The sequence below is a fragment of the Lithobates pipiens genome, unplaced genomic scaffold, assembly GCF_037356315.1.
Source record: "Lithobates pipiens isolate NorthernLeopardFrog02 unplaced genomic scaffold, aLitPip1_a1.2 Scaffold_134, whole genome shotgun sequence".
Classification (NCBI taxonomy): Eukaryota; Metazoa; Chordata; class Amphibia; order Anura; family Ranidae; genus Lithobates; species Lithobates pipiens.
The window spans coordinates 12,394-35,756 of record NW_027507723.1 but is presented as its reverse complement, the minus strand read 5'-3'; the positions used below and the strand labels follow the sequence as shown (position 1 = coordinate 35,756).

The 23,363-nt window shown below is 49.4% G+C and overlaps 1 protein-coding gene across 1 annotated transcript in view; it reads right to left on the bottom strand.

Moving 5' to 3' along the window:
* The window catches only part of LOC143981293 (echinoderm microtubule-associated protein-like 2), a 28,833-nt gene extending 5,771 nt beyond the window's left edge, over positions 1–23,062 (bottom strand). Inside the window, exons 1-15 of the mRNA XM_077479095.1 lie at positions 22,877–23,062; positions 18,775–18,929; positions 18,498–18,647; positions 18,326–18,395; positions 18,038–18,148; positions 17,868–17,963; positions 17,620–17,784; positions 16,761–16,860; positions 15,286–15,440; positions 14,272–14,400; positions 4,254–4,385; positions 2,273–2,340; positions 1,310–1,398; positions 1,130–1,227; positions 900–987 (exon numbers count right to left, since the gene is read on the bottom strand). Of these exons, the coding sequence (XP_077335221.1) occupies positions 900–987; positions 1,130–1,227; positions 1,310–1,398; positions 2,273–2,340; positions 4,254–4,385; positions 14,272–14,400; positions 15,286–15,440; positions 16,761–16,860; positions 17,620–17,784; positions 17,868–17,963; positions 18,038–18,148; positions 18,326–18,395; positions 18,498–18,647; positions 18,775–18,929; positions 22,877–23,062 (1,792 nt within the window). The remainder of the gene's footprint in view (positions 1–899; positions 988–1,129; positions 1,228–1,309; positions 1,399–2,272; positions 2,341–4,253; positions 4,386–14,271; positions 14,401–15,285; positions 15,441–16,760; positions 16,861–17,619; positions 17,785–17,867; positions 17,964–18,037; positions 18,149–18,325; positions 18,396–18,497; positions 18,648–18,774; positions 18,930–22,876) is intronic.
* Positions 23,063–23,363: the final 301 nt, after the last annotated feature.

The following is a 23,363-nucleotide window of genomic DNA, read 5'->3' as shown; positions in this document are numbered from 1 at the left end:
TCCTGAAATACTCTGCTGGAGGACTCTGTTCCTTCCTCTATAACTCTCCTCTTCTGAAATACTCTGCTGGAGGACTCTGCTCCTTCCTCTATAACTGTCCTCTCCTGAAATACTCTGCTGGAGGACTCTGCTCCTTCCTCTATAACTCTCCTCTCCTGAAATACTCTGCTCTGCTGGAGGACTCTGCTCCTTCCTCTATAAAACTCTCCTCTCCTGAAATACTCTGCTCTGCTGGAGGACTCTGCTCCTTCCTTTATAACTCTCCTCTTCTGAAATACTCTGCTGGAGGACTCTGCTCCTTCCTCTATAACTCTCCTCTCCTGAAATACTCTGCTGGAGGACTCTGTTCCTTCCTCTATAACTCTCCTCTTCTGAAATACTCTGCTGGAGGACTCTGCTCCTTCCTCTATAACTCTCCTCTCCTGAAATACTCTGCTGGAGGACTCTGCTCCTTCCTCTATAACTCTCCTCTCCTGAAATACTCTGCTCTGCTGGAGGACTCTGCTCCTTCCTTTATAACTCTCCTCTCCTGAAATACTTTGCTCTGCTGGAGGACTCTGCTCCTTCCTCTATAACTCTCCTCTCCTGAAATACTCTGCTGGAGGACTCTGCTCCTTCCTCATTAACTCTCCTCTTCTGAAATACTCTGCTGGAGGACTCTGCTCCTTCCTCTATAACTCTCCTCTCCTGAAATACTCTGCTGGAGGACTCTGCTCCTTCGTTCTTTATTTTCAGCTGGCAGATTGAATGAAAAAACTGCCCCGATTGCCCCATCGATATGTGTGTCACAATACACAGATAGGATGTGGCACAGATCATTCAGGGAAACCCGCCAAGTCAATCAGTTGCCGGCTATCCAGCCGTTGTACGGAGATTTATACAGACCCTCCGGGACTCACAGTATAGAACTTCGTAGTCTCCGCTGTTGGTCATGAAGCTGGAACTGTCTGAAGCCCAGTCCAGGTGTGTGATGTAGCTGGAGTGACCCTGGAAATACAAAAGGACTGGGCTGTATACCGCTCCACATATGATATACAGTCCAACCACCCCCCCGTATACCTTTCCACACCCCTCCTGTACACAGTCCATACACCTCACCAGTGGCCGGCAGTGGGCAGGTGTCACTCACCATACACTTGCCTACACGCCGGTACTCTCGCCCTTCCTCTGCCACTTCGTAGAGATAAGTGAAGTTGTCGTGTGACCCAACAGCCAAATACTGACCATCTGTGACCGAGACATGAAGACCATGAGCATCACAGAGCAATAAAATACACAGGGAGCGTGTCACAGGGGACAAGGAACATACCGGGACTGTAGGAGATACAACTGATCTGCTCCCCCGCGTCTGAGATACTGGTCACTATGACATGGGACTGAGCATCCAACACCAGGAACCTGCAAGACAGAACACCGGAGTGTTATACAGAGCAGACCATATCATATAATGACCATCAATTATTACCAAGAACAGAGGAGGACAATGACCTAGAATGGAGTACAGAGGAGGACCATGACCTATAATGGAGTACAGAGGAGGACCATGACCTATAAAATGGAGTACAGAGGGGGACCATGACCTAGAATGGAGTGCAGAGGGGGGCCATGACCTATACTGGAGTACAGAGGGGGGCCATGACCTATAATGGAGTACAGAGGAGGACCATGACCTATAAAATGGAGTACAGAGGGGGACCATGACCTAGAATGGAGTGCAGAGGGGGGCCATGACCTATACTGGAGTACAGAGGGGGGCCATGACCTATAATGGAGTACAGAGGGGGACCATGACCTAGAATGGAGTACAGAGGGGGACCATGACCTATAATGGAGTACAGAGGGGGACCATGACCTATAATGGAGTACAGAGGGGACCATGACCTAGAATGGAGTACAGAGGGGGACCATGACCTATAATGGAGTACAGAGGGGACCATGACCTAGAATGGAGTACAGTGGAGGACCATGACCTAGAATGGAGTACAGAGGGGGACCATGACCTAGAATGGAGTACAGTGGAGGACCATGACCTATAATGGAGTACAGAGGAGGACATGACCTATAATGGAGTACAGAGGAGGACCATGACCTATAATGGAGTACAGTGGAGGACCATGACCTATAATGGAGTACAGAGGGGGACCATGACCTATAATGGAGTACAGAGGAGGACCATGACCTATAATGGAGTACAGAGGGGGACCATGACCTATAATGGAGTACAGTGAAGGTCCATCCTTATATACATACATACATACATACGTTTCCTTACCTTCCAGTACAGGTCCCCACAGCTACAACACTGCCGGATGGGTGGAAGGCCGCCACTCTCACAGCATCCTATGGGGGGTATATGGAAAAAAAATGTTAAAGTATGCAGGGTGCCTACTGAAGTGTACCTGTAATGCAGTATTGATCGAGGTACCAGACAAATTACAGACACAATAAAACCCCATTTTTAACAGACAACTCATTCACCCACTTCCTGCACCTCCCATACCAGGATCATGTCCTAGACACCCCCCATACAGGAGTACTACCCCCATACCAGGATCATGTCCTAGACACCCCCCATACAGGAGTACTACCCCCATACCAGGATCATGTCCTAGACACCCCCCATACAGGAGTACTGCCCCCATACCAGGATCATGTCCTAGACACCCCCCATACAGGAGTACTACCCCCATACCAGGATCATGTCCTAGACACCCCCCATACAGGAGTACTGCCCCCATACCAGGATCATGTCCTAGACACCCCCCATACAGGAGTACTACCCCCATACCAGGATCATGTCCTAGACACCCCCCATACAGGAGTACTGCCCCCCATACCAGGATCATGTCCTAGACACCCCCCATACAGGAGTACTGCCCCCATACCAGGATCATGTCCTAGACACCCCCCATACAGGAGTACTGCCCCCATACCAGGATCATGTCCTAGACACCCCCCATACAGGAGTACTGCCCCCATACCAGGATCGTGTCCTAGACACCCCCCATACAGGAGTACTGCCCCCATACCAGGATCATGTCCTAGACACCCCCCATACAGGGGTACTATCCCCATACCAGGATCATGTCCTAGACACCCCCCATACAGGAGTACTGCCCCCATACCAGGATCATGTCCTAGACACCCCCCATACAGGAGTACTACCCCCATACCAGGATCATGTCCTAGACACCCCCCATACAGGAGTACTGCCCCCATACCAGGATCATGTCCTAGACACCCCCCATACAGGAGTACTACCCCCATACCAGGATCATGTCCTAGACACCCCCCATACAGGAGTACTGCCCCCATACCAGGATCATGTCCTAGACACCCCCCATACAGGAGTACTACCCCCATACCAGGATCATGTCCTAGACACCCCCCATACAGGAGTACTGCCCCCCATACCAGGATCATGTCCTAGACACCCCCCATACAGGAGTACTGCCCCCATACCAGGATCATGTCCTAGACACCCCCCATACAGGAGTACTGCCCCCATACCAGGATCATGTCCTAGACACCCCCCATACAGGAGTACTGCCCCCATACCAGGATCGTGTCCTAGACACCCCCCATACAGGAGTACTGCCCCCATACCAGGATCATGTCCTAGACACCCCCCATACAGGGGTACTATCCCCATACCAGGATCATGTCCTAGACACCCCCCATACAGGAGTACTGCCCCCATACCAGGATCATGTCCTAGACACCCCCCCATACAGGAGTACTGCCCCCATACCAGGATCATGTCCTAGACACCCCCCATACAGGAGTACTGCCCCCATACCAGGATCGTGTCCTAGACACCCCCCCATACAGGAGTACTGCCCCCATACCAGGATCGTGTCCTAGACACCCCCCCATACAGGAGTACTGCCCCCATACCAGGATCGTGTCCTAGACACCCCCCATACAGGAGTACTGCCCCCATACCAGGATCATGTCCTAGACACCCCCCATACAGGGGTACTATCCCCATACCAGGATCATGTCCTAGACACCCCCCATACAGGGGTATTGCCCCATTCTGGGATTGTTCACTAGATTCTGGGCCCCCTCAATGCTCTGTTGGACGAGGTTTCTGGTTGCTCGTAGTGTAATCTTGCAGTGTGTTGGAGCAGACCAGAAACCAATTTGCCAGCACTGGCTGCAGACAGCAGGGGAGAAGTACATTTATACTAAATACAGACCCCTGACCTGTACAAATTCCGGCCCTTAGGGTCCCAATCCCGGGTTCTCACCTCCAGTGTGGTGCTCCAGACTGGTTGATGCTCTTTGCTGTTCCAGAGATGAACCTGCTTGTCATGGCCACAGGTCAGGAAGAGATCGAGAGATGGGTGGCAGCAAAGACCCCACAGTTCATCCGTGTGACCCTAAAAGAGAGCAGAGGAGAAGCTCATGGGTCATGTGCCGAGAATTCAGTCCTCCACTTATGGAACTACATGAAGGATGGCGAGTATGAGTGCCATGAAATAAATCAGTCTGAGGACCTGGAATATCTGAATGGTCAGACACCATGGGGTTGATTTACTAAAACAGGAGAGTGAAAAATCTGGTGCAGATGTGCATGGTAGACAATCCGCTTCTAACTTCAACTTGTTCAGTTAACCACTTTGCACCCACGCCATAGACAAAAGACATCTACAGCACGGCGCTCAATTGCCGAGAGGGTGCCCCTGGATGTCCTCCTATTTACCCCCTCCCTGTGCGCCCCCTGCACGCATTGTGGAAAATCTGTGTTGGCTGTGCCCCTTGGACACAGCCAATCACAGATCGTGCTAAATGGCCAATCACAGCGGCCATTTAGCACTCGATCTTTGTGTCCAATGAGAGATGATCTCAAATGTAAACATATGAGATCATCTCTCATTGCCGGCTCTCCCACCTCACACAGTGTGCGAGGAGGGAGAGCTTCTGTGCTTCAGCTAGTGAGTGATTGCGAATGTACAAAAACACATATACAGCGCCCACAGTACCTATCAGTGCCACCTGCCACATCAGTGCCACATATCAGTGCCATTTGTCACCAGTGCAATCCGCCAGTGTCACATGTCATCAGTGCCATTTGTCATCACTAAGAATGTCACAAAGATTATTTTCAGCCGAGGAGGCATACAATATTCTTGCGGCCGACAAAAGCAAGGGAGAGCTCTCCACTTCGGATTCCTCATATTCAGATTCTGAGTCTGACGTTGACTACAAGCCTATCCTAGCCAGTGGTACACTGACAGCCTCAGAGGAGGAGGATGAGAGTCTGCCCCCCAGACAAAGGCATACTGGTGAGGAGGCAGTGCCATCCACCAGCACTGCAGTGCCATCCACCAGCACCGCAGAGCCATCCACCAGCACCGCAGAGCCATCCACCAACACCGCAGAGCCCTCCACCAGCACCGCAGTACCTCGGCAAAGGCCAAGTACCAGTGGGGTGTCACCTCAGCCCCAAAGGGTTAGGTTCCATGCCAGCCTTCCCTATTCCCTTCAGAACCCCTTGTGGCTTCCTCCTAATTCAGGAGAAGTTACCGTTCTCCCTTTCACTGCCCAGCCAGGAGTCCAGATGGACACAGAAATTTTTTCCCGGATAGACTTTTTCCATTTAATTTTTACTGAGGACATGCTTGCATCGATTGTGGCCCAGTGCAACCCATATGCACAACAATTCATAGCAAGTAACCCAATGTCCTCTTATACCCTACGAGTGGAGAGCCCTAACAGTGGAGGAGTTTAAAACATATTTGGGCCTCACATTCTGTATGGGACTAAATAGAAAAAATGAATTACGTTCATATTGGTCATCCCGCCCCATCTACCACATGCCCATCTTTTCCTCAGTAATGCCCAGGACCAGATATCTCATGATTATGAGATTCCTACACTATAAACGACAATACCCAGTGCCCTCCCTGAAATTACCCAAATTGTGATACGCTTTATAAAATTCGGCCGCTAATAAATAATTTTTCTGAGATCTTCCCCCAGTTGTTTACCCCAGACCAACACATATATGTGGATGAGTCCCTTGTCAAATTTTCTGGCAGGCTGGACTTAAAACAATTTATTCCCACCAAAAGGGCTATGGGGTGAAGATGTATAAATTGTGCGACCGAGCCACAGGGTATACGTATTCCTTCATGGTATACGAAGGGAAGGACACCCAGCTACACCCCCCTAATTGCCCAGAATACATCAGATCAAGCGGGAACTCATAAACCCACTCCTGGAGAAAGGCTACCATTTGTATGCGGACAATTTTTATACTAGTTTGTCCCTGTTCCTCAACCTTCACAGAAAGAACACTCCAGCATGCGGCACCATAAGGACGAACCGGAGGGGCTTTCCTCAAAGCCTCGTCAACAAGAAGTTAAGAAGAGGAGAAGCGGCGAGTTTATGGAATGAGCAAAATCTTTCTGTGAAGTGGAGGGACAGAAGGGATGTCTACATGCTTTCTTCGATCCTCAACAATACATTCGTTGAGATCACCAGGAGGAATGGCCCAATCCAAAAGCCAACATGTATCCACAAATACAACATGTTCATGGGGGGTGTCAACTTCAACAACCAGATTCTCGAACCCTACCTTTCCACAAGACGAACATACCAGCGGTATAAAAAAAGTTTCAAGTTATTTGTTTCATTTGGCCATATACAACACCTATGTAATCTATCGCAACTCCACCGAAACACCCAAACCCTTCCTCGGCTACCAGGAGGAAATCACCACTGCCCTTATTTACCCGAACGGCCCACCAGAAAACATTCGATCCGATGTGATTACCACTCTTTGAACTCCACTTTCCTGATAAAATCCCTCCCAGACCAACAAGCCAAAACCGTCAGAAAAAATGGCGGTTGTGCACCAAACGAGGAGTGAGAAGAGACACCACTTATTGTGCCCAACGTCCTTCCCAGCCAGGCCTCTGCATAGTGGACTGTTTCTGCCGTTTCCATACTTCACTCAATTATTAGTGAAGTATGGTAAACATAACCCTCACTTCCTGCCATTTACCTTCACACCATTATGCCTCTGCTTGCTCTGTAACTGACCCTGGCTTGTTATTCGACCACGCTTCCGCCTACTGATTCTGTACATACCTCTGCCTGATCTGGAACTGACTCTGGACTGTTTGACCATGCCTCTTGCCTACCTCTTGGACTGATCTTGTACCCTGCCAGTGGACTAGTGGGATTCATAACACAGGGGTCTCATATGTGAGGGGCTCCAGAATTGTTTTTCTGGATGAAGAAAACAATTTAATTTGTTTTCTCATTCCTAGATTAGGGTCTGGAGACTCGGAGGCTTCAAAGAGATTTGGGTGGGAGAAGCCTCTACCCCATCCCCATTCTGTCCTGAACGAGGCCCTACTTTTGCCTGTAGGACCTATGCTATGCCTCTGCCTGTCGCATGAACTGACCACACCACATGGACCTGCCTACTGCCAGGACCAATATTTTGGCACTGCTGATAATCTCTGCCTGCACTGACCCTGGACTGTCTATGGACAGTATTCCTGCCTGTTGCCTGGAAAATTGTGTTTGTTTTTGTTGACCAAGTCCCTGCCTGCTGCCTGGACCAGTGCTATCCTCCTGTGGAAAACTGCGCTACTAAAAATACAGGTAATGTTTTGTTTACTTTTTGCTCAGCAGAATGTATTTGAGAGTGTAATTCTTGGTATGTGCATGCTACCGTATGTGTCCCTAAAACGCCTGATGGTGCTCCTTGCATGTTGGGCCTCTGTATGTGGCCAGGCTGTGTAAAAAATTCTCACACATGTGGTATCACCATACTCAGGAGGAGTAGCAGAATGTATTTTGGGGTGTAATTGTTGCTATTTACATGCTATATGTTGGAAATATCTTATAAATGGACAACTTTGTGTAAAAAAAGACAGAAGTGTTTTAATTTTTTTCCCCCACATTATCCAAAAACTTCTGGAAAAAAAATGAACCATTCAAAAGACTCATTATGCCTCATAGATTATAAATTGAGGTGTTAGCTTTCCAAAATGGGGTCACTTTGTGGACGTTTTTATTGTCCGGGTGCTCCAAGGCCTTCAAAAATGTAATAGGTGGTTGAGAAATGAGATGTGTCATTTATGCTCCTAGAACGCCTGATGGTGCTATTTTAATGTTGGTCCTCTGTATGTGGCCAGGCTGTGTAAAAGTCTCACACATGTGGTATCGTAATACTCAGGAGGAGTAGCAGAATGTATTTTGGGGCATCATTTGTGGTATACACATGCCACGTGAGAGAAATAACCTATTACAATGAAAATTTGTGGGGAGAAAAAAAAATCTTAATTTGCAAATAATTGTGGGAAAAAATGACATCAAAAACCTCACCATGCCTTTTACTAAACATCTTGGAATGTCTACTTTCAAAAAAGGGGTCATTTGGGGGGTATTTGTACTTTCCTGGCTTGTTCGGGTCGCAAGAAATGAGATCGACCACCAGTACATCAGATGTGATCAATTTATTATGATTGGCACCAGAGCTTGTAGACTCTCTAACTTTCACAAAGACCAAATAATATCCACTAATTTGGGTTATTTTTTTACCAAAGATATATAGCAGTATAAATTGTGGCCAAAATTTATGAAGAAAAATTAATAATTTGCAAAATTTTAATCACAGAAACTAAGAAAAATGCGTTTTTTTTTTCCAAATTCTCCGTGTTTTTTTATTTATAGCGCAAAAAATAAAAAACCCAGGAGGTGATCATATACCACCAAAAGAAAGCTCTATTTGTATGAAAAAAAAGGAAAAAATAAATTAATTTGGGTACAGTCTTACATGACTGAGTGACTGTCATTCAAAGTGTGACAGCGCTGAAAGCTGAAGATTGGTCTGGGCAGGAGGGGGGTTTAAGTGCCCGGTAGGCAAGTGGTGAAGCTTTGCTAAATAAATAACACCTGAAAGCTGATTGCTTACCAAGCAGAGCTGCACCAGGTTTTGCACTCTCCAGTCTCATTAAATCTACCTCACTGTATCATATGAATGGATTTTTTGTTTTACGTCATGTGACTACATTGAGGTCACCTGAACACTTTAAATGGTCATTTTCTGAACCTGCATGTAATGTAATCAGAAGACAATTGCATGTCTGCGGACACCATATTGATAGTGTTGCCTGTATTTTCCAGGACAGACACTGTTCTCCCACATGTTCTATTTCTAGGTCCGTCAGAATTTGCATAAAAAAACTCAGATGAGGGATACACACGATCAGAATATACGATGAAAAGCTTCCGTCTGACTTTTTCTGTTGGACATTCCGCCCGTGTGTACACGGCATCAGAGTTACCTGCAAAGGGCATAAACATACACATCCCGCCAACACTATAATGCACATTTATGGAAAGAAATGTATTTGACCTCCATCTCAGGTCTACCGTCTGTCCAGGTGTGTGATCTGGTGGTCTGAGGTCCATCTCAGGTCTATTGTCTGCCCAGGTGTATGCTCTGGGGGTCTGAGAGATTGCGAGGTCCATCCCATGTCTATGGTCTGCCCAGGTGCATGATCTGGGGGTCTGAAAGATTGTGAGGTCCATCCCACATCTATGGTCTGCCCAGGTGTATGCTCTGGGGGTCTGAGAGATTGCGAGGTCCATCCCATGTCTATGGTCTGCCCAGGTGCATGATCTGGGGGTCTGAAAGATTGTGAGGTCCATCCCACATCTATGGTCTGCCCAGGTGTATGCTCTGGGGGGTCTGAGAGATTGCGAGGTCCATCCCATGTCTATGGTCTGCCCAGGTGCATGATCTGGGGGTCTGAAAGATTGTGAGGTCCATCCCACATCTATGGTCTGCCCAGGTGTTTGCTCTGGGGGTCTGAGAGATTGCGAGGTCCATCCCAGGTCTATGATCTGGTGGTCTAAAGGATTGTGAGGTCCACCTCAGGTCTATGGTCTGCCCAGGTGTATCAACTGTTGGTCTGAGGAATTGTGAGATCAGTCACTGTTTTATGATCTGCCCAGGTGTGTAAGGGATTGTGAGGTCCATCTCAGGTCTATGGTCTACCCAGGTGTGTGAGGGATTGTAAGGTCCATCTCAGGTCTATGGTCTGCCCAGTTGTGTGATTGATTGTGAGGTCCATCTCGGGTCTATGGTCTGCCAGGTGTATGAGGTCCAGCTCGGGTCTGTGGTCTGCCCAGGTGTGTGATCTGGTGGTCTAAAAGATTGTAAGGTCCATCTCAGGTCTATGGTCTGACAAGGTGTAAGATTGTGCCCTCAACACTCTACAGAAACTGCTTTCCTAAAACTCACAAAACGACTTACTAACAACAAAAACAAATGGACATTATTCTGTACTCTTACTTCTGGACCTTTCCACTGCCTTTGATTTGGTTGACCTTCCCCTCCTCCTCAAAAAAATAAAATAAAAAAAACTTTACTCCTTTGGTCTCCATGAATGTACTCTTCACTGGTTCTCATCCTACCTATCCCACCACACCTTCAGGGTCACTTACAATTCTACTTTCTCCTCTCCTCTTCCTTTCTCAGTTGGGGTCCCCCAAGGTTCTGTTCTTGGACCTCTCCTATTCTCCATCTACATCTCCTCCCTTCCTCCTCTTCCTTTCTCAGTTGGGGTCCCCCAAGGTTCTGTCCTTGGACCTCTCCTATTCTCCATCTACACCTCCTCCCTTCCTCCTCTCCTCTTCCTTTCTCAGTTGGGGTCCCCCAAGGTTCTGTCCTTGGACCTCTCCTATTCTCCATCTACACCTCCTCCCTTCCTCCTCTCCTCTTCCTTTCTCAGTTGGGGTCCCCCAAGGCTCTGTTCTTGGACCTCTCCTATTCTCCATCTACACCTCCTCCCTGGGCAAGCTGATTGCCTCTCATGGCTTTCAATATCATTTATACACTGACGACACCCAAATCTGTCTTTATACCCTTCAGCTCACTCCATCAGTCTCCTCACATATCGCTAATACATATTAGTCTGGATGTGACACTTCCTCAAACTCAATCTATGCAAAACCAAGCTCATAATATTACCCCCCCCCCCCCCATGTGCCCCTTTCCCTGACTTCTCTGTCAAGATCAATGGCACAGCTATCAGCCCTTCCCCACACCCTAGGGTGCTAGGTGTACTCCTGGAACTCTTGAACTTTCCTTTCCATATTCAATTACTGTCCAAATTATGCCGTCTCAACCTCCGCAACATCTCCAGAATATGCCCCTTTCTAATAACACCACAAAGTTAATTCACTACCTGGTCATCTCTCGCCTCAACTACTGAAACTCCCTCTTCATTGGCTTACCTCTCTATAGGCTATCCCAGTCCATCATGCTGTCAGATTTATCAACCTTACAAGCCGCTCAGTGTCTGCTACCCCTCTCTGCCAATCCCTCCATTGGCTGCCGCTCACCCAACAAATTAAATTCAAAGTACTAACAATAAAGTACAAAGCCATCCACAACTCTGCCCCCGGCTACATCATAAACCTTGTCTCAAAATACCAACCCAATTGTTATCTTTGTTCCTCCCAAGACCTCCTGCTCTCCTCCCAAGACCTCCTGCTCTCTAGTTCCCTTGTCATCTCCTCCCAGGACTTCTCTTGAGCCTCTCCTATCCTTTGGAATTCCCTTCCCCAATCTGTCCATCTCAGGTCTATGGTCTGCCCAACTGTATGATCTGGTGGTCTGAGGGATTGTGAGGTCCATCTCAGGTTTATGGTTTGCCCAGATGTATGAACTGGGTGTGTGAGGGATTGTGAGGTTCATCTGAGGTCTATGGTCTGCCCATGTGTATGATCTGGCTGTGTGAGAGATTGTAAGGTCCATCTCAGTTCTATGGTCTACCTGGGTGTATGACCTGTTGGTCTGAGGCATTGTGAGGTCCACCTCAGGTCTATGGTCTGCCCAGGTGTATAATCTGGGTGTGCGAGGTCCATCTCATGTCCACGGTCTACCTGGGTGTATGACCTGTTGGTCTGAGGCATTGTGAGGTCCATCTCAGGTCTATAGTCTGCACATATATGATCCGGTGGCCTGAGGGATTGTGAGATCTGTGGTCTTCCCAGGTGTGTGATTGATTGCGAGGTCCATCTCAGGCGTATGGTCTGCCTAGGTGTGTGAAGGATTGTAAGGTCCATCTCAGATCTGCAGTCTGCCTGGATTTATGATCTGGTGGTCTGAGGGATTGTGAGGTCCATCTCAGGTCTATGGTCTGCCAAGGTGTAGGATTTCACCCTCAACACTCCTCAGAATCTGCTCTCCTAAAACTCCAACGACTTACAGTAAAAACGAATGGACACCATTCTGTACGCTTACTTCTGGAGCGCTCTGCTGCCTTTGATACGGTTCACCTCACCGCCCTCAGAAAACCTTACTTCTTTGGTCTCCATGACTGTGCTCTTCGCTGGTTCTCAGCTACTTATCCCACTGCACCCTCTGTACTCCTCAGCTCACTCCATCACTCATTTCCCAACAAACATATCAGCCTGAATGTCACACCACTTCCTCAAACTCAATCTATCCAAAACTGAGCTCATGATATTCCCTCCCCTACGTGCCTCTTCCCCCGACTTCTCTGTCAAGATCAATGGCACAGCTATCAGCCCGTCCCCGCACGCCATGGTGCTAGGTGTTATCCTGGACTCTGAACTCTCCTTTCCATATTCAATCACTGTCCAAATCATGCCACCTCAACATCTCCAGAATACGCCCCTTCCTAACCAATAACACCACAAAGCTTCTAATTCACTCCCCGGTCATCGCACGCCTCAACTACTACAACTCCCTCCTCATTGGATTACCTTTACATAGGCTATCCCCCCCCCTTCAATCCATCATGAATGCTGCTGACAATCTCATCCACCTTGTAAACTGCTCAGCGTCTGCTACCCCTCTCTGCCAATCCCTCCATTGACTGGCACTCACCCAATAAATTAAATTCAAAATACTATCATTAAGTTACAAAGCCAACCACAACTCGGCCCCCACCTGCACCACTAATCTAGTCCCAAAATACCAACCAAATCGTTCTCTTCGTTCCTCCCAAAACCTTCTGTTCTCTAGTGTCCTTGTCATCTCCCATACTTGCCTCCAGGACTTCTCTTGAGCCTCTCCCATCCTTTGGAATTCCCTACCCCAATATGTCCGACTATCTCCTACTCCAGGGATCTGCAATTAGTAGACCTCCAGCTGTTGCAAAAACTACAAGTCCCATCATGCCTCTGCCTCTGAGTGTCATGCTTGTAGCTGTCAGAGTCTTGCTATGCCTCATGGGACTTGTAGTTCTGCAACAGCTGGAGGTCCGCTAATTGCATATCCCTGTCCTACTCGGGTTACTTTTAGGTGATCCCTGAAAACTTTTCTCTTCAGAGAAACCTACTGTATACTGTCTCCCCCGAACAACTGTACTTTTATTTTCTCCATCAGCTAATCTCCCACAGGTATTACCCTTTTGTACCACTTTACCCTTTTAGATTGTAAGCTCTAACAAGCAGGGCCCTCTAATTCCCCCTGTATTGTAAATGTACTGTCTGCTCAGATGTTGTAAAGCACTGTGCAAACTGTTGACGCTATACAATTCCTGTACAATAATAGTAAAAATGATCTGGTGGTCTGAGGGATTGCAAGGTCCATATCGGGTCTATGGTCTGCCCAGGTGTATGATCTGGGTTTATGATGGATTGTGAGGTTCCTCTCAGGTCTATGGTCTGCATAGGTGTGTGATATGGCTTGTCTGAGGGATTGTAAGGTTAATTTTAATTCTATGGCCTGCCCAGGTGTATGATCCGGCGGACTGAGGGGTTGTTAGGTCCATCCCAGGTCTACGGTTTGCCCAGGTGTGTGATCTGGGTATATAAAGGATTGTGTGGTCCATCTCGGGTCTATGGTCTGCCCAGGTGTATGATCTGGTGGTCTGAGGGATCGTCAGGTCCATCTCAGGTCTATGGTCTGCCAAGGTGTATGATCTGGTGGTCTGAGGGATTTTGAAGTCCATCTCGGGTCTATGGTCTACCCAAGTGTGCGCTCTTGGTGTGTGAGGGATTGTGAGGTCCATCTCAGGTCTATGGTCTGCACAGGTGCGTAATCTGGTGGTCTGAGGGATTGTGAGGTCCATCTCAGGTCTACGGTTTGCTTGGGTGTGTAAAGGATCGTGAGGTCCTTCTCAGGTCTATGTTCTGCCTAGGTGTAAGATCTGGGTGTGTGAGGGATTGTGAGGACCCAGCCTCTTGCTTGGTTTGAGCTCTTCCCCAGAATGATAATGAATTTCCAGTCTTGTAATACACACACACACACCATAGACACACTACCTGTATGAGACAATTCAGGCCGCTCTGCAGACTGCCACTCATCACACAGTTCTTTGTGGTCCCCACATACAGCGTGTCACTCCCTCGGCCCTCTGAAATGGTCCTGACCGGCCCAAAACACTCTGGAATCTGAAGTATGAAAGCACATATAACAATATTAATCTCTTCCTTGGACTCCAGAATCCCCACCCCTGTCCAACCCCACCCAGACTCCAGAATCCCCACCCCTGTCCAACCCCACCCAGACTCCAGAATCCCCACCCCTGTCCAACCCCACCCAGACTCCAGAATCCCCACCCCTGTCCAACCCCACCCAGACTCCAGAATCCCCACCCCTGTCCAACCCCACCCAGACTCCAGAATCCCCACCCCTGTCCAACCGCACCCAGACTCCAGAATCCCCACCCCTGTCCAACCCCACCCAGACTCCAGAATCCCCACCCCTGTCCAACCCCACCCAGACTCCAGAATCCCCACCCCTGTCCAACCCCACCCAGACTCCAGAATCCCCACCCCTGTCCAACCCCACCCAGACTCGCCACCCCTGTCCAACCCCACCCAGACTCCAGAATCACCAGCCCTGTCCAACCTCACCCAGACTCCAGAATCCCCACCCCTGTCCAACCTCACCCAGACTCCAGAATCCCCACCCCTGTCCAACCTCACCCAGACTCCAGAATCCCCACCCCTGTCCAACCGCACCCAGACTCCAGAATCCCCACCCCTGTCCAACCCCACCCAGACTCCAGAATCCCCACCCCTGTCCAACCGCACCCAGACTCCAGAATACCCATCGCTGTCCAACCGCACTTGTAATTCATAATCCCCACCCTATCCCACTGCACCCAGACTCCAGACTCTCCAACCCGGTCCCGCTGCACCCAGACTCCAGAATCTCCCCCCCTGTCTAACCTCACCCAGACTCCAGAATCCCTACTGCACCCGGACTCCAAACTCCCCAACCCTGTCCAACTGTACCCAGAATTCCAAATCCCCACCCCTGTCCCACCGTACCCGGGTCTCTTGCACTTTCTTGTATTCTCGGTCCCACAGAATGATTCTGCCATCTTTGCCACCTCCAGAAAGAAGAGTGCCATCCCTACATACACAGAGAGCAAAAATACCGCCATCATGGGCGCCGCAGACGGCATGAGAGATCCGGTGACTGCCTGCAAGAGACAGGTGTGTGTCAGCTTACCTTTCATGTATAACTGCCATTTGTCTGTCCCCCCCCCCTCCACATGTGATTGCCGTCCATCTGTCCTCACCTCCCCCCCTCCACATGTGATTGGCATCCATCTGTTTCCCTCCCCCCCCACATGTGATTGGCATCCATCTGCCCTCATATTTACCCCCCATGCAATTCATGTCTACCTGTAATCACCTTTACTCCCCACATGGGAATGGTGTTCATCTGTCCCCACCCACCTGCACGTGATTGGTGTCTACCTATCCTCACCTTTTACCCCCCACATGTGATTGGCGTCCATCTGTCCTCACTTTTACCCCCCATATGTGATTCACCTTTAAGCCCCCACATGTGATTGGCATCCATCTGTCCTCACCTTTACCCCACACATGTGATTGGCATCCATCTGTCCTCACCTTTACCCCACACATGTGATTGGCATCCATCTGTCCTCACCTTTACCCCACACATGTGATTGGCATCCATCTGTCCTCACCTTTACCCCTGTCAGGAAATGTTCCATCCGCTGATAATATCTGTCTCTTGGCGTGCAGTACTGAGGTCCACCAGCAGGTGTCTCCTGTCAGTTTTGAGCTGTCAGGAGAGCTTTTTCCTGCTGATGCTATATCATCTTTGGGCCGCAGTACTGGCGTCCACCAGCGGATGGATCCTGGCAGTATGGAGCAGGCAGCACCTCCTGCAATCAGGTGTCACTTGAGGCCAATCACAGGCCTATAAATAGCTGGCAAGCAGTCATATGTTTGCCTCGGTATTGTTCCTTGTGCCCTGACCTGCTGCTTGCGACCCTGAACCTGTTCCTGTACCCTGAACCTGTGACCCTGTGACCCGTGGCTCTGCTCCTGTTTCCCTGTCCTGGTCCCAACCCTGTCCCACCTGTTACCATTATTCCTGTCCTGAAGTCTGATCCATCCATCCTCTCCCTGTCCTGTGTTCCTTACCCCATTTGCTGATCTCCCCATGTATGACCTTGGCCTGGCTTGTGACTCTGATTCTGGACTGCCCTTGTTTATTTGCTGATCCTCTGTGTATGACCCTGGCCTGCCTATCGTTTACGGTACTTGCATTTCCCATTTATTGTACATATCTGTCTGTTGTTGTTTGGGGGTCTTTGTTGGTTAGTTTATTGCACTGTGTGGTTGTATTTATATTATTCACTTTCTTTAATAAATCATATTTCACTTATACACGTTTGGGTTTCCTCTGTTGCAGTCCACACAGTTCTGGTCTTATCTGGTACGTGACAACCCCACACATGTGATTGGCGTCCATCTGTCCTTACCTTTACCCCACACAAACAAGTTCCCATTGGAGTCTCCAGTCACCAGATCTCCATTCTCTGCAAATGCCACACACAGGACGAAACGCGGTTTCTCGTATTTCTGTGGAGGGAAATGTCAGCATTAGTGTCACAATCTGGTGCCAGTCATTCATTGCCTGCGTTCATCTACTATGAGACTTGGACAGGGAGGATTCTGGCAAACACTGCAGCAGAATCCAGAACTGAGGAAGAAGCAAGGCTGCCATCTTCCCTTTTCTGAATATATTAGTTCCCAGGCTGTCCTGTCGATCCACTGGCATCAGTTCTTTTAGAGTCACTGATTTGTACACTCTGATATCACTTTCCTGACCTTCATGCTACTTTATGGAGTTAGACAGCCAGGGAATTTGCATTTTTCAGATCGGTTTTAGCAATGATGGCCCCTATTCTTCCTTACTCTGTAACCAAGCTTCATACATCTCCACACATGGTCATTGGGAGTGTACTTCCTGTGTGTGAATTCTGTACCAATCACATTCAGACTTTCACAGCAGGGATGAATCTGATTGGAGGAGGCTCGTTATATATCGCCTGTATGTGGGAATTCCCATCCTGCATTACAATCAGAGTTCCCAGCTCACTGACAGAAGGTGGTGCGATGGACGGGAGCAGTACAACGACACCTGAATACTGTAAACTGAGCAGGTGGGTCGTACTTCTTCTATGAATCACAAGGCTCTCTCTACATTTAAGGTGGGGGGGTCTTAGAGCCTCAATAGGCTGCATTCATGGTCAGTGGCCATTGGATATTTGGTTTCCAGCACATTTTCTTGTTTGTGTTCCTGTTATGTTCAACAGCGCCAATCCTCCGACTTCTTACCTCAAATACCCCCTGCCTCTTAGTTAACAGGGCGGTTCCTCCTGCGGCCCCTGCCCCTGTGGCCCCTTCAAGGCTCCAGTAGTACAGCTGGGACTTGCCGCAGGTGATAATCAGGTTGGGTTCGGTGGGATGGAAGATGGCGGCCAGCACTGGCTCTGTGGAGCACTGGGAATGAAGAGAGAGCGTCAGTGGTTTGATGGCATTTTGATTACAATAATTAGTTCTTATGAATGGCAATGAGTACTTACCTTCACCTCGGTCACCTTCTGCTCACGCTGCCACTGCCACACAGACAAGACGTGGTCCCCAGACTCATCACATGCACACAAATGACTGCCACCATCCTGTGAGGAGAAGAGACGCTCGCTAGTCACATGGTTTAAGAAGTGGGGTGTGGCTCTATGGCGGGAACACTCACCGTCTTCGAGAAGCTCAGACAAGAAACTGCTCGGTCGAAATGGCCAACTCCAATGACATGAAGGGTGCAGAGGCTGACCGAGTGCCAGATGCGGACATGAGGAGGCAGAGCCTGCCGGAATAATACAGAATATAACAACCCGCTACTATAAGACCGCTGTAGGTGGAAGAACTGCGACACACATATATTTTATGTATCCACCGAGAACTGCAGGCTCATGGAGAGGTCTCAATGGTGGGGAGCCAACATCAAGAGCATCAAACTGGAAAGGCCCTCCCTGTGACTTACCTTGCCATCATGGGAGTTGCCAGCCACTTGCCCGCTGGCAATGGTGACGGAGTCTGGATGGACGGCCAGGCTGGAGAAAACAGACAGATGTTATTTCACACACAACGACTTTATCGGTAACCTGATGGGCGTTATGTGGAAGTGACCCTGGTGAGAGGTTTGAAGTGCCTACCTTTTGATGTCATCCGTGTGTCCTCGGTAGTGGCGTTGGGTGCCGGCCACGGGGTCATACAAGACGCAGACCGCAGCTGTAAAATACAGCAACTCTCCTGATGGCAAGATGAAGAGGTTACTGCGGCAGTCCCGACCCCTGTACCCGTATCTGTGCACATCTCCCGTTAAGGACTATGAACAGACATCTACAATAGGGACAGACATGTGGCCATGGTGGAGAGGACGGCACAGGGCAATGGTCAGACTGATTTAGAAGATATTACAGTGAAGGATACACCCATTCCAGCTGCAGCTCCCTGGTTGGAGGTTCTCCTTTTGCTTCTATATTGTAGGAGGCGACCAGCGAATCCGGAACATATAGGGGAACGGAGCGACCCCTTAAATACAGCTTCACCACTCCCTCTTCTGTATGGAGAGAAGAGGAAAGAAGTCAGATATCACTGTATATAATGATTGGTGTCACAATATACACCGTTCACCCAACGGGGAGCGGCGCAATATACACCGTTCACCCAACGGGGAGCGGCGCAATATACACCGTTCACCCAACGGGGAGCGGCGCAATATACACCGTTCACCCAACGGGGAGCGGCCCCATTATACACCGTTCACCCAACAGGGAGTGCCCCATTATACACCGTTCACCCAACAGGGAGTGCCCCATTATACACCGTTCACCCAACGGGGAGTGCCCCATTATACACCGTTCACCCAACGGGGAGCGGCCCCATTATACACCGTTCACCCAACGGGGAGCGGCCCCATTATACACCGTTCACCCAACAGGGAGTGCCCCATTATACACCGTTCACCCAACAGGGAGTGCCCCATTATACACCGTTCACCCAACGGGGAGCGCCCCATTATACACCGTTCACCCAATGGGGAGCGCCCCATTATACACCGTTCACCCAACGGGGAGCGCCACAATATACAACGTTCACCCAACGGGGAGCGCCACAATATACACCGTTCACCCAACGGGGAGCGCCGCAATATACACCGTTCACCCAACGGGGAGCGCCGCAATATACACCGTTCACCCAACGGGGGTGCCCCATTATACACCGTTCACCCAACGGGGAGCGGCCCCATTATACACCGTTCACCCAACGGGGAGCGGCCCCATTATACACCGTTCACCCAACGGGGAGCGGCCCCATTATACACCGTTCACCCAACGGGGAGCGGCCCCATTATACACCGTTCACCCAACGGGGAGCGGCCCCATTATACACCGTTCACCCAACGAGGAGTGCCCCATTATATACCGTTCACCCAACGAGGAGTGCCCCATTATATACCGTTCACCCAACGGGGAGCGCCCCATTACACACCGTTCACCCAACGGGGAGCACCCCATTATACACCGTTCACCCAACGGGGAGCACCCCATTATACACCGTTCACCCAACGGGGAGCACCCCATTATACACCGTTCACCCAACGGGGAGTGCCCCATTATACACCGTTCACCGAATGGGGAGTGCCACAATATACACTCTGAGGCCCCTGTGGTGGCGGCACAGAGGTGTACCAGATGTTTTCACACCTTCATTAATATGTATTTGTAGGATATCTCATGAACTTTCATTCCGTCGGGATGACCCGTACCTTTACATACCCATAAGTCAGCTTACATGTTTAAACACTCAGATAGCAGGAGATGACCCCCATCCGCATCCAGATACAGCCAACGTTCTGATGGCACCATGCACACAGACCGAGGAGCCATAGGTACAGAATGTAGATGGGTTGTTTAGGGCAGGACTGTGCTCCCAGCTATAACCTAGAAAGCCCCTGGTTTCTAGGAGGATCAGAGCTGACCTGTAGATTTGATGTAACGGGCAGTATATCACATATACTGGCTGCTGGATGTTAACATCCAATGAGAAACCCCATTTACAGATTTCACCTTCAAAAAAAAAAGGCAGGGTTACTAACAAATTTAGTCTGCTCTCCGGTAACAATCAGCCAGGCTGATTGTTAGGGAGATCCACTGACTTTTTCCTAAATCTGGGTTTGATGCACCACTCTCTTCTGTCACTAGGTGGCATTGTTACCTGTGGCATTAGAATGACAAAAGGTTTAGTAAATCCGGACTAGGAGTGGATGGGTTGTCTCAGCCAATTGGCAGGGGTTTCTTTGCCCTCGGCCTGATGGGAGAGCCTATTTATTAGAGAGGGGTCAGATGATCGGGGTTCTGTGTCACCTGGATGGCTGTCTGGGTGAATGTGTTTTGACATCCCACCCGCAGTGGTCTAGGCGAGTGTTGCTCGCCTGGATTGCCCACCCTCCCCCCCAAAGCTTTGCGCCACGTTAGGAGCCCCTTAGGGGACCCACCCAGGGCTCATGCAAAGGCTACCGCAGGTGGCAGGCCGGAACGGAATCCTCTGCGGAGGCGGAGCTCGGAGGCATGTACAGTGCATACACCTCCTCCCGCCGGCGTTTGGGGCAGGAACGCGCAGACTCCTCCCCTTCGGACACTCCAGGGCAGGGGGAGTCTCGGCGAGGGAGAGGCAACACCACGGCTGCTGGGCCATCACCCCACGAGGCCAGCAGCTCCGAGGAGAACACGAGGACGCCCGCAAGGACAAATGGGGGGGGGGGGGGGATGCAGCAGGCCACATCACCAATTCGGGGCGGAGCTGGCACTGGGTGGGGGAGCCAAACAGCGCAGTTCCATGGTGGCCAGGCCTACATCGCCTGGGCTGCTACAGGAGGGAGACCTGCTAACGCCAGGTGTCCCCGAGCCAGAGGGTGAGCTGTCTTACTCTGAGGTGGAAGCAAAGCGTCAGCCATCACCGAGGGATTCTGGAGCTGCGGCTGTCGGGACTACCCCAGGTCAGCCCGTTAAGTCTCCTAACTTATTAATGAATGCTGGCAATGTTTTGGGGAACTTGCTGGGGGTTACAGGTGGGACCACTTTAGTGGTGGGTAGGGATGGGCTTTATGTTCGAGTCAAACATGAGTTTGAATCAAACATTGGCTGTTCGCCAGTTTGCCGAACAGCAAACTATTTTAGGTGTTCGCAGCAAAATTCGAAAGCCGTGGAACACCCTTTAAAAGTCTATGGGAGAAAACCTTAGTTAGACTTTCCGGTGACGGTATTTCTATGAGCCTTTCAGGACAGCACCTTGGAGAGAGCGTAGCTTCACCTCATCACAGGAAACACTGCGTGACAACGCCCCTTTTAAAAGCAGCTGCTTCCACCATGCCGTCAGTTGTTACCAAGAAATCCTCCGACATGCTGGAAAATATAAGCAGACAGTTACCAAGCCCTATAATTATACATTATCACCTAGGGAGGGAAGTAGGCTGCTGTCCGAAAAGGCTCGTAGAAATACCGTCACTGGTAAGTCTAAGGTTTTATCCCTTCACCTTTCAGGACAGCACCTTTGAGAGGATAACCGAGAAACTCACTTCAGGGTGGGACTACTGCCTGTAAAACCTTCCTACCAAAGGATTGGCCCGAGGCTGAAAGCAGATCCAAGCGGTAGTGCCTTATAAAAGGTTGAAAAACTGGACCATGTGGCAGCCTTGCAAATTTGCTCAGGAGATGCCCTGGCCCTTCCTGCCCATGATGCCGCTACTGCTCGAGTCGAATGAGGCAAAATCCCTTCTGGAGGTTCCAGACCCAAAGAGGTGTATGCCTCTTTAATGGCTTGATTTAACCATCTTCCGAAGGGGCTTTTGGAAGCTTTACATCCCTTGCGAGTACCTTCCATTAAAATAAAGAGTGAAGATGATTTTCTAAAGTCCTTTGTTATCTCCAAATAGTTAAGAAGACACCTCCTGACATCAAGAGTATGGAAGGCTTCTTCCCCTGGCCCCGAAGATAAAAGGGCAAAATGTAGGGAGAATGATCTCCTGAAGCCACTTTCGGCAGGAAGGCTGGATCCGTCCTTAAGACTACCCTATGTGGTAGACATCTCATAAAGGGTTCTTTAATTGATAGAGCTCGTAACTCACTGATTCTACGGGCAGAAGTTACCGCCACTAACAAAACAGTTTTGAGTGTCAAAAACTTTAACGATGATCCTTCTGTAGGTTCAAACGGAGTCTTTGTCAGTCCCTGAAGAACTAAAGATAAATCCCATTTGGGAAAACTAACAATAGGTCTAAGTTGTACTTTAGCCATAGCCCTAAAAAATCTGATTATTAAAAAGGTTCCCCTGACTGGGTCCTTTCCAAAAAAGCTGATAAAGCAGCTACCTGCGTCTTGAGCGTACTTGCCGCTAACCCCTTCTCCAATCCTTCTTGAAATTCCAAAACCAAAATTGTACTAAGCAAATTAAAGTTTTTTCTGGAACACCAGGTATTATACACCTTCCAAACTTTGAAATAAATGTCTCTTGTCACTTTTTTCCTACTTACAAGAAGGGTAGTAATAAGTTTCTCTGATAAGCCCTTCTGTCTTAAGATCTGTTCTTCAGAAACCAGGCTGTTAAATTGAGATAAGCTGGATCTGGATGGAGGATCTGGCCCTGACTCAGCAGATCTGTCCTGCTTGGCAACTTCCAAGGAGGTTTCACTGAGAGGTTCATCAAGATTGAAAACCATGGTCTTTTAGGGTAATAAGGAGCTCTTAAGATTAGTTCCGTGGATTCCGTCCTGAATTTGGCTAACACCCTTGGAATCTGCTCAAATGGGGAAAAAGCGTAAGACAGCTGGAAGTCCCACTTGTTGGCCAATGCATCTATTCCGAGAGCTTGATCCTGCCTCTGAAGGGAGAAGAAGTCTGGTTCTTTTGCATTTTCTTGTTTTGCAAAGAGTTCCACCTGAGGGGGAACCCCATCTCCTGGAGATCGTCTAGAATAATTCCCGATTTAGAGACCACTTGGCTTCCCTTATTTCTCTCCTG